The following is a 9,898-nucleotide window of genomic DNA, read 5'->3' as shown; positions in this document are numbered from 1 at the left end:
TTTTTATGACCAGGTCACAAAATGCTTAGACGCAGGAGTCGAGGTGGAGGTCATCTACCTAGACTTTAAGAAGGCCTTTGATACGGTGTCTCATTCTGTTCTCATAAAGAAACTGACAGGCTGTGATGTAAATGATTACACAGTTGGGTGGGTGGCAAATTGGCTTAGGGGTCGCACCCAGAGAGTGGTGGTAGACAGGTCGATATCAACCTGGAAAGATGTGGGCAGTGAAGTCCTGCAAGGCTCGGTCCTTGGGCCGGTGCTATTCAATGTCTTCATCGGTGACTTGGACGAGGGCGTAGAGAGCACCCTGTCCAAGTTCACAGATGATACCAAATTATGGGGCAAAGTTAACACACCAGAGGGTAGGGAACAAATCTAGGCGGATCTGGACAGGTTGGAAAAATGGGCAGAATGAAATAGGATGCAGTTCAACAAAGACAAGTGCAAAATGCTGCACCTGGGCAAAAAGGACCAGCAAGATGCTTACAGGCTGGGGGATGACCTTCTCAGCAGCACAGCAGCAGAAAGGGATCTTGGAGTCGTAGTGGACTTCAAGATGAACGTGAGTCGTCAGTGTGACAAAGCGATCAACAAGGCTAACCTCACTATCGTGCATTAGCAGGTGCATGATGAGCAGGTCCAGGGAGGTGATACTGCCGCTCTATGCAGCACTGGTCAGGCCACAGCTGGAGTACTGCGTCCAGTTTTGGGCACCGCACTTCAAGAGGGATGCGGAGACTCTTGAGATGGTCCAGAGGAAGCCACTCGTATGGTCAGAGGCCTGCAGGCAAGGCCCTACGAGGAGAGACTGAGGGACCTGGATCTCTTGAGCCTCTGCAAGACGAGGCTGAGAGGTGATCTTGTGGCTGCCTACAAATTCATTGGGGGAGGACAGCAGAGAATAGGAAATGCTCTATGTACTAGGGCAGCCCCTGGAGTAACTAGGAACAATGGCAGCGAATTGACAGAGAGCAGGTTTGGGTTGGTCATTAGAAAGGACTTATTCACAGTAAGGGTTGCCAGAATCTGGAACAGGCTTCCTGGGGAGGCGGTGCTCTCCCTATCCTGGGGGTCTTCAAGGGGAGACTGGACAAGCACCTGGATGGATCATCTGACCCCAGCGCTCTTTCCTGCCCAGGGCAGAGGGTCAGATTCAATGACCTACCAAGGTCCCTTCTGACACTAACATCTACGAATCTATGAAATAAGTTTGGGGGTAACCCTGGGATACAGGCATGGCTGTGCACATGGTTACAGTTGGAGTCAGTGTTAATGCATTGTTCACTTCTTTTAGAATATGAATAAACATCACTTGACTCTCACTACTGTTTCTATACCCAGCTGTGAGGGCAGAAGTCGGCCAAATGGAAATTTGTGCACATAGGAGTTGAGGGGACTGGGCACCCAGACAAATGATGGTGTGGAGTCAGAGTAGGAAGGAGTGGGGAAATGAGCCAGTGGCCACTGGTAGTCAGACAGAGAGAGAGTATGGAAAGCATCCCTCTTTGAAGTGGGGTAGGCTAGGCTGTCTGTGCAGGAAGTGGGTGGGGGGGTCTGAGCTGTTTAGGAGAGGGAGAAGAAGGGTTAACAGAGAGGATCTGCCCTTTATACTGCGGTGGTAACTGGGGAGCCGCAAACTGGCATTTTGTCTTCTCATGTGACAGAGGTTGGTATGTCAAATACATGCCTGTTTCAAAATGAACCCATGACATTTTCCCATTTGTAAAGCAGAAAGACTGAAAAGATGGAAACATGCAGAGTGAAGGTCCACGGGAACCTTCAGCATTTCAGTGCATGTGGGAGGACCAGGTTTATGATGCCAGCTAATGGCAAAGGTGTGAACTTGGCTGGTGGACAGTCAGTTCCCTTGGTGCTGTGAAGAGGACCCCAATTTCTGTTTGCAGCATGGGGTGAGGAGGGGACTTAGTTCCTGGGACATTAGTAGTATCTCCTGCAATAGATTTTTTTTTAATTCTGTTTTACAGGTGGTTTTAACTACTCTTTTGTTTGAGTAGTAAAACGTTCTGTATGACACTATAATACTGTGTATTGCAGAATATGGGCCATTACATTTCCTGGTGAGAATTCGTGCAATATGAGTAGGGCATCCACATTTTATGAAAAGAAACTGCAAATGATACTGCCAGAAATAGTCTTCCAAGGGAGACAGAAGCGTTCAAGCCAAGGAGGCAACCAGTTACTGAGAACCCAATAGGAAATGAATTGTGATAAAATTTTCCTTTACCTTCTGGGTATTTGTAGTTGTTAGTGACATCCACACGGGCATTGCTGCCCACAGCCTTGGTGCTAATAGACCTGCCAAATACCTCGGTATCACAATAAACTCGTTTCCTAGTTCCATTGCTGTAGACGATCCACCGGTTGCAATCGGCGTTCACCTCCGAAAACACAAATAAGGTGTCATAGCTCAAGTCTACATCACCTTGTTTGACGGCTACAACAGAGGCAGGACCGCACTGAAATATCCCTAGGATATGAAGAAAAAGCAGCAATTGTATTAGGCACTAGCAGCCTTGGCAATGGGATGCTTTCTCTTAAAAGGAAATGGTATTGTTACCTTTGCTTGGCTCTTGTGGAGTTGAGTCTAGGACCTGCCATCCATTGTATGATGCTCCCAGGTCTGTCCGAATGAACCAGCCTTCGTTCCAGACATGGTAATCCCTGAAGGTGAAAACAAGGGGCAGTTCAAAGGAAGAACAGGATCCCAGGCAATCGGTGTAATTATGGGGTTGTATGCGTTTCCTTTTTAAGAACAAGGATGAAGAAATGCTTGGGAGGACTAGCTGAGAGGCCATGTAGAGCTTCTGTACCAGTCCACAAAGTCCCCTTTAAAGAGAGAGGTGCTGGGTGCAGCTGTCTTGCTGAGGCTCAGCCCTTTAAGAAGGAGCAAACTGGGAGAAAGAAGAGCAGTCCTATGCCTGTTGAGACTGTGCAGAGGCAGGATGGAAAGGGTGGCTCTCAGCTAAGGAACCCAGGAAAGCCCAGGACCAGAAGGAGCTGAGGGAGACATACAGGGAGAAGGGCGCACGTGGCGGTCAGAGGTACGACCTGGGGGAAGGACGGCTGGCTGTAGAGGAGGTGTGTAGGACAGAGCGCTGGGAAGGATGGGAGATGACGGCAAGGGAACACTTAGAGTCAGAACAGGAGGATTGGGAGCAACCTCAGGAGGACACGTCAAGTCCAACCCCTGCTTAGGGGCTGATTTTGATCAGAGGCCTGGGGTTGGGTGCTGCCAGGAATAAAAGCTGGGAGGAGGAGGAGGAGGACCCTCTGCCACCCCCTTCAATCCTGCCTGTGCAAGGTCAGAAGCCAGCTGGCTTTGATGTGGGCAAAAGGACCACGGGCTGCAGCCACGGAGGGCAAATGTGGCACCCTGATTTTGGAGTTCTTGGGGCTGGCGGTGCTGGGAGCAAGCCAACCACTGCTCCAGGGCAGCGCTGCTGCACGTGGGAGCAGCAGGAGTGGATTCCTGCAGGGAAAGGACCAATTTGGGGTGCGATTGAAGGGCTGAGCCCAGAGGTGGCTGAGACACAGGCTGGAACGAGCTGGTGGCAGTGGCAGGCTGGCTCTGAACTGCACTGCACGGGTGGAACGAGACGGTCCAGGCCCGACACCAGAGACCCGCGGGCCGCACCATCCAGCCATTGCAGTGCAGTGGCTCGATGTGGTGTCCTCCCACCCTGGCAATGGTGGGATCATCATCAAGGCAACTCAGTGACTCCAGGCTGGCTCCGAGCAAGGCTGTGCTGCACTGCGGCCCCAAGTCCAGGGCGGGCAGGCTGCCCTGAGCTGCATGGCACCATCGCATCCGCTTCCGTCCCCAGGCGGACTAGGGTGCAGCACGTGCAGTGGCTCGGGGCCCCACTCTAGGCACCCGTGCACGTGGAGCAGCCCTTCTCAGGACTGGGCCATGCCATGGGGAGTGGAGCCAGAGCCCCACATCAGATGTGTGCAGGGAACCCCACTGGGACCCTGACGTCATATTCACCACGAAGAGTCTTTGCCGATCGGGAGACTCCTCCCATAAGGGTCATAGTATTTATCCACGCTCAGGTTTCTGTCCGAATCGTGGGCGGAATTGAAGTTGGTGATCAGGCGGTTAGGGATCCCCAGGCACCGCAGGGCTGAAACACAAACACACACACAGCTGCTGTGGCTCGCTGACTGCGCTGTTGCTTGGCTGCTCCCCCACCAGTGGCACTAGGCGCCGTTTCGGTTGTGATGCTCTGCTCCCTGGCAGGCACTGAGTCACTTCCAGATGCCTGTAAGTGGTGGAGGCTGTAGGACACCTCCTTCCCCACAGAGTTCTTTGCCCGTAGGACGTACCTGTACACATCACGCCTGCAAAAACCCAGCACTGGCCGTACTGCACAGGGCGGTAATTGTCCTGAAGCCATTTATGGAGGATGACTACGCTGCCTTCCCATCTGGATGGATTCTCGTATTCGGTGAAATTTCCCTGCCAGTTCCCCAGCAGCACCCCGTTATCATTGTCATTCCCATTGACCTACAATATGAAAGAGAACGCACACACAAGCAAGTCCTGCGTGAGGCACTGTTGCACATTTCCAGTCCTATTGCTCGGGACACAGCTGGTCCTGCAGGGATTTACTTGTCATACAGCAGCTAATGCTTTCTGCTTGTAGACATGTCTTAAATTGAGAGCAAACAGCCTGTTTCTTACCATAGAACTGAGCACCCGACCCACGTATTTTGGGTCTCCTCTGCGGGTTACGTCGGCGACTGGGTTCTGACGGTAGTAGAGGCTCAGATCCAGCATGGTAAGGCAGATGTTTAGAATGCGATCTTGAAACTGTAACCAGAAAGGAAAGTAGATAAGGGGAGAATTAATGTTACCATCTTAATTGGAGGATAAACTCTCTCACACCTCCCTAGTTCTTAAAACTTCCACTGGAATAGCTTACAGTGACAAATTTGGCTGCAGTGCAGTACGTACAGCTGTTGCGTGGGTTATGTGAGTGATGTGTGAACAGAAGCAGATGGCTGAGTGACCGTGTGTGAGGATTAAATGGGATTACTATGACATAATTGAAACAAGCCAAGATCACTTCACTTGGGGCAAAACTGTTGGTTGCAGAGCAAGGGATGCACCAGCAATGAATTCAGTACAGTCTGACTGCGTTGTGCTGGAGGTAGTTCCCAAGCAAGGCAGATTACTATGCTTTTATTTGCATTATGGTACCTATTAGGGACTAGAGTCACAGATCAGGGCCAGGGTCTGTAAAAACATGCAACAAAGATAACGTTGTCTCTGGTGAGGTTAATTCTAAGCCAACTGATAAAACAAGCAGATCGTACTGGCTTGGAAGATACCAGCCCTGGTCCCAGGAGAAACGCTACAGCCTTGATTCTGCAGGTTTTTGTACGGTTGTGCTGCAGGGAGTGCAAGGTTTTAAGCTAGCTGTACAAACATGAGCTGAGACCGTCCTTGATTTCAGCTTGTAGGTAATCCTTAGAGCTGAGCAGAAGGCTTCATCCCCCTGTATACCAGCTGACTTAGTCTCTCAGGACAGAGGGTAAAAAAAGAGAGTGGGTGTGAGGGAAGAATGGATGTCTGAGGAGAAAAATGGTTTGCTGATAAGGTGCATCCCCGTGCACGTCCTCTCAAGCCTTGTTGCTGCTTGTGCAGGAGTCTGGGTGCTCTCGCTAGTGTCCCACCTACTGCAGCAACGAACGGTGTAATTCTGTTCTGTGACATGAAGGCTTAAGTCCTTGCCGATCAAGTAACTCTCAACTTTTAAATAAGTACCCTGACACCCTGCACGGTGTCCTAGGGAAGGAGCTGGACACATTAGGGTCAAGTGGGGAGATGGAATGAAATGGGAGGTAAGACCTAGGTGATCACGTGCGTTCCCTACAGCTTACCTGCCCATAGTACCATCCTCTTGCTTGAATGTACTTTGCATTTCCCACAAAGATGATTCCGTTTTCATTCAGCGTATATTCCTGTCTCTCACTTTCATCATCCATGTAGACTTCATCACCTGAAAGTCCAGTTAAATGTGCTGTTATTTACAAGAGAAGACATGAATACAACCTTTAGCCAAAAGCGTGGTTGCCTCCTGGTGTCCCTGGGTAGGTAGGTTGGTTAACTGACAAGACGCATCTTATTGCTGTAGCTCTATGAGCTTGTGCAGTTCATTGTGGGCACTTTGTACAGCATGCAATCTGAGGAGAGATTAATAACAACTACCTCGTACTTAGTATTGTACGTAGGTTTTTTCCCCCCAATCTTTGTAGTACCTGCTATACTTTTGCTAAATTATTAGTTAGTTTAAAAAAACCGAGTCCCTTGACACTTCCATTGACTTTTGTATAATGTGGTGGGTGCTCTCCGTGCATATCATCAGAGAAGGAGGAGAAGAAGAGCTCAAGCTGGCTATTTTGATTCTTGTTGTAGAAGTTAGTATGGAAAAGATATTCTTTGAGGAGAGTTCAGCTGGTATGATTCTTGGGTTAGGATTGTTCCTCACTGTACATTGCCTAGTCACTGTGCAGTCTATTTGCAAGGCCAAGCACTGGAGACCAACATCTGCTTGTTACAGGCTTAGCTTCCTCAATGTTGGAATCAAGTTATAAAGCTGTACATGACGTGAGCCTCCAATCCTTCTCAGCATTGATGATGCCTCACAATTTTCTCCATCATCACATTTGGCCAGGCCCTCCTAATTTTTGTGCCAACCTCATTAATGAAAGCATTAAAGATGGTCTTGAGACCAGACCTTGAAGAACTCCAGTAGTAACCGCCCTCCACCTTGAGCCTTCCTTGTTCAGTGGTGCCCATCATTACCTGCTCTCAGGCAGCTTCTCATGTACTCTACAGTTCTTGTATTGGTCCCTATCTTTTCTATCTTAAATAGTAATTTCCCAGGTGACACTGAAGCAAATGCTTTACTGAAGTCCACATAGTTTAAAGCTGCTGAATTTCCTTTGTCCAAAAAATAAGTTTTCTATTTCTATCTTATGCTGTTACTTACTGGATTGGTATTGCTTAGTCAGAAGTAGAAACTGCTCTTTTGTCAGCATCCAGGGGTTATTACACAAGGTAGGATGTTGGCAGGTAACACTCCTACTCCCTGGCTACCTCCTGCGTTCCTCCCTCTTGTCTGGGAAGAGTCCCTACATCCTTGGACACACCTCACTTGGGAACTGCTCTTCCAAATCCCAGATTTTAAACTGGGATGACAGGAAGAGTTAGAACCACATTCATTTCTCTCCCTGTCTTTCAGTATTCATAAAGTAACAAAACCAGCTCTGCTGGTGCCAGGGCTGTGCCCGTGCCCCAGCTCAAGTGCTGCCAAACTCTCATTCTCTGCCTGACTGTTTGGGTGCCTACACACGCGCTGTGACGTGTTCTGACTAGAACGTGTCGGAGCGGACTTCATTAATCGAGTCTGCTCCATGTTCTAATTGGAACACCCTAGCACCGCTGCAGCATCACATGTACAAGCCCCCGTGGGTTTAAAAATGGCCGCTGGGGCACTTTAGCTTGTCGAATGACCTTTAATTAAAAGGGCCCACAGTCATTTTTAAATGTGGGGGCTTAATGCATGTAATGCTGCGGTGTTTTTTAATGAAAGTGGCTCCCTGGGAACCACTCTAATTATCCCTTCCCCTACCCCCAAGCACATGTATCTGTTGGTGCAGATGTTACCTGAGCGCGCAGCCCCTACAGCCACCTGAAAGTCTCTTTCCCCAGGAAAGCCTGTGTAGATACTGTCGGTGTGTCCTAATTGTTGCTCCCTAACTATCACGCTTCCTTTCAACGCATCTGGTATAATTAGCAGGTCTTTTGATCTCAGCTCTTGACCCATGCATTAGGGGTGGCCTTTTGGCACAGATCCGTAACTAATTATATGGCAGCTGCTGTATAGTCAAGCAAGGAAGCTGTTGCTGATTATGCAGCCACTTGTCCCCTCCCTTCATGCAGAACATTCAGTGGCACAGCCAAGTAGAGAATAGTTTTCTTAAAATTAGAAGCCCAAACCATCCTGAAACTTCAGAACTCTATTTTCTCTTTCTTGTGAGACCTGAACTCAGGGATTTGCAATTCCTCTGCAAAATGGGGTGACTGCAGAGGGGAAAAAGGAGAGAAGTATAGTCCTAGCCCTCTCGACCCCACCTTGAAAATTCCCCATTGCCTTCACTCGGTGTCCCCCTGCTGCACCTGTGGGAAGTCCAGCTGGCTCAGGCTTCACCACTGCCAGCATCCACTGAGAGACGGGAAGTGCTGGGCCTTTCCCTTGGTGCACGAATGAACAAAGGTTTCATCTCCTACAGGAAACCACAGTGCCTTTAAAATATGATCTCCTTGGCCCCCCAAAACTCCCTGTGCTTTCTGTTGAATACTTTGGTGGCACAGCTGGTATTTACCACTGACACAGAGGCTGGATCTTTTTTATCAGTAAAAATGTGTTTCTTTAAAAAGGGAAATTGAACCAAGAACTGACTTTGCTGTCTGTGGGCAGGGCAGGGCTGGTGCGCTGAGCCCACTGAGCACATTATGCAGGCAGATATAGCACAGCTACTGTCTTCAGGAGCAAGCAGCGTCATTCTTACCTGGGCACCATGGGTTGAAGAGCAGCACAAACTGTCCCAGGAACCTGGAGGAGACCTGGTTACCACAGGTGATCTGGAGGCTGAGGTTGTAACGGCCAATGGGAGCGTTGGCTGGACTGGAGAGCGTAAAGTTTGTGTAGTTGGATTCGCTGGGTCCTTGGCTCGCACTCCAGCCACTGGCTCCCGCTGCAGAGAGGTTAAATACGTTCCTGGTACGACTTGCTTCTGAAGGGGACGGTCCTGGAAGAGAGAACGGGAACAGCGACGTTTGGATGAATGATGACGGCTCCTTCAGGAGCACAGCGCGTGGTGCTGAAATTGATCTTGTGCGAAAGTCTGCTCATTAGGGAGGACTAGAGACATGTGATGGGAGTGAGGGGCTCATGCATCTCAGGGCAGGGGAAGTGGGGGACTATATATGGGAAAAGATGGTTGCTTCAGGAGCGAAATAGGTTGGGGTGCCCGGGGAGTTACCAGTTTCGGTGATGAATGCTAGGCTGTCTCCAGACTGCAGTGGCCTGTTGAAGTATAAGGTGATGGTGAAGCCCTGTCCTCTCCTCACGATCAGTTGTTTGTGGGCATATCTATTTGTGCGGTGGGCACTGGTGTTTGCTGAAGGTTGCCAGCTGATGTGCGTCGGTGTTAGAGCTGTAAAGGGAGAGATGAAAGAGCAGCCAGTAATATCATTTTCCAAAGACAGAAGACATTCGCTGGGCAGGAGCAGAGGTTTTGTAGCTGGAAGAATATTGGACTGAAAGAAGACTCTTGGTATCTTGACCAGTAGTCAGTGATGACCTAAAGAGTTTATCCTATTGGATTCTGCTACTGTCCCCATGTCATGCAGCTGAAGTATTTTACTACCAGCAATTATTATTGCTGTTTTACTACCATCCTTGGATACTACAGTTGTTAGTAATGGCAGGTAGATGCCATTTCAGGGTTGGCAGCAGAAGTCACTGTAGAAACTAATCCCTAAAGTTCTGCAGGCTAGAAGTGATGTGATCTAAGTTCATAAATGGACAGTTTCTGTATAAAATAGAAACATTGTGGGGGTTTTTCCTCACTGTCCTTGCCAACATTCCTGTCTTGTTGCCTTGCCCGCGGTAGGGAAAGAGGCACAGTCAGACTGTGGCTGGTCCGACACGAGTGAGAGCGGGTTAGAGGGTACAAAGGGGGAGCCTGGAGTGCAAGTCTGATGTAGACATATAAATAGTTAGACACAACTAGATTAACAAAATGAGTCAACTGATCCAAATCATTAGGGTCATATGGAAGAGATCTGTAGTTTTGTTTG

General features: G+C 49.1%; 1 protein-coding gene across 2 annotated transcripts in view; it reads right to left on the bottom strand.

The window, feature by feature from the left end:
• Positions 1 to 9,898, bottom strand: part of LOC109292462 (protein-glutamine gamma-glutamyltransferase E-like) — an 18,935-nt gene that overhangs the window by 5,778 nt on the left and 3,259 nt on the right. For both annotated transcript variants that reach the window (XM_019509902.1, XM_019509901.1), the window contains 8 exons: positions 9,079 to 9,252; positions 8,605 to 8,844; positions 5,911 to 6,029; positions 4,709 to 4,837; positions 4,351 to 4,531; positions 4,013 to 4,148; positions 2,582 to 2,685; positions 2,249 to 2,491 (listed from right to left, as the gene is read on the bottom strand). In XM_019509902.1, coding sequence (XP_019365447.1) covers positions 2,249 to 2,491; positions 2,582 to 2,685; positions 4,013 to 4,148; positions 4,351 to 4,531; positions 4,709 to 4,837; positions 5,911 to 6,029; positions 8,605 to 8,844; positions 9,079 to 9,252 — 1,326 coding nt within the window. The remainder of the gene's footprint in view (positions 1 to 2,248; positions 2,492 to 2,581; positions 2,686 to 4,012; positions 4,149 to 4,350; positions 4,532 to 4,708; positions 4,838 to 5,910; positions 6,030 to 8,604; positions 8,845 to 9,078; positions 9,253 to 9,898) is intronic.

The sequence above is a fragment of the Gavialis gangeticus genome, unplaced genomic scaffold, assembly GCF_001723915.1.
Source record: "Gavialis gangeticus isolate Ggan-Ray unplaced genomic scaffold, GavGan_comp1, whole genome shotgun sequence".
In the NCBI taxonomy this organism is placed as follows: Eukaryota; Metazoa; Chordata; order Crocodylia; family Gavialidae; genus Gavialis; species Gavialis gangeticus.
This window is presented reverse-complemented; position numbering and strand designations above follow the sequence as displayed.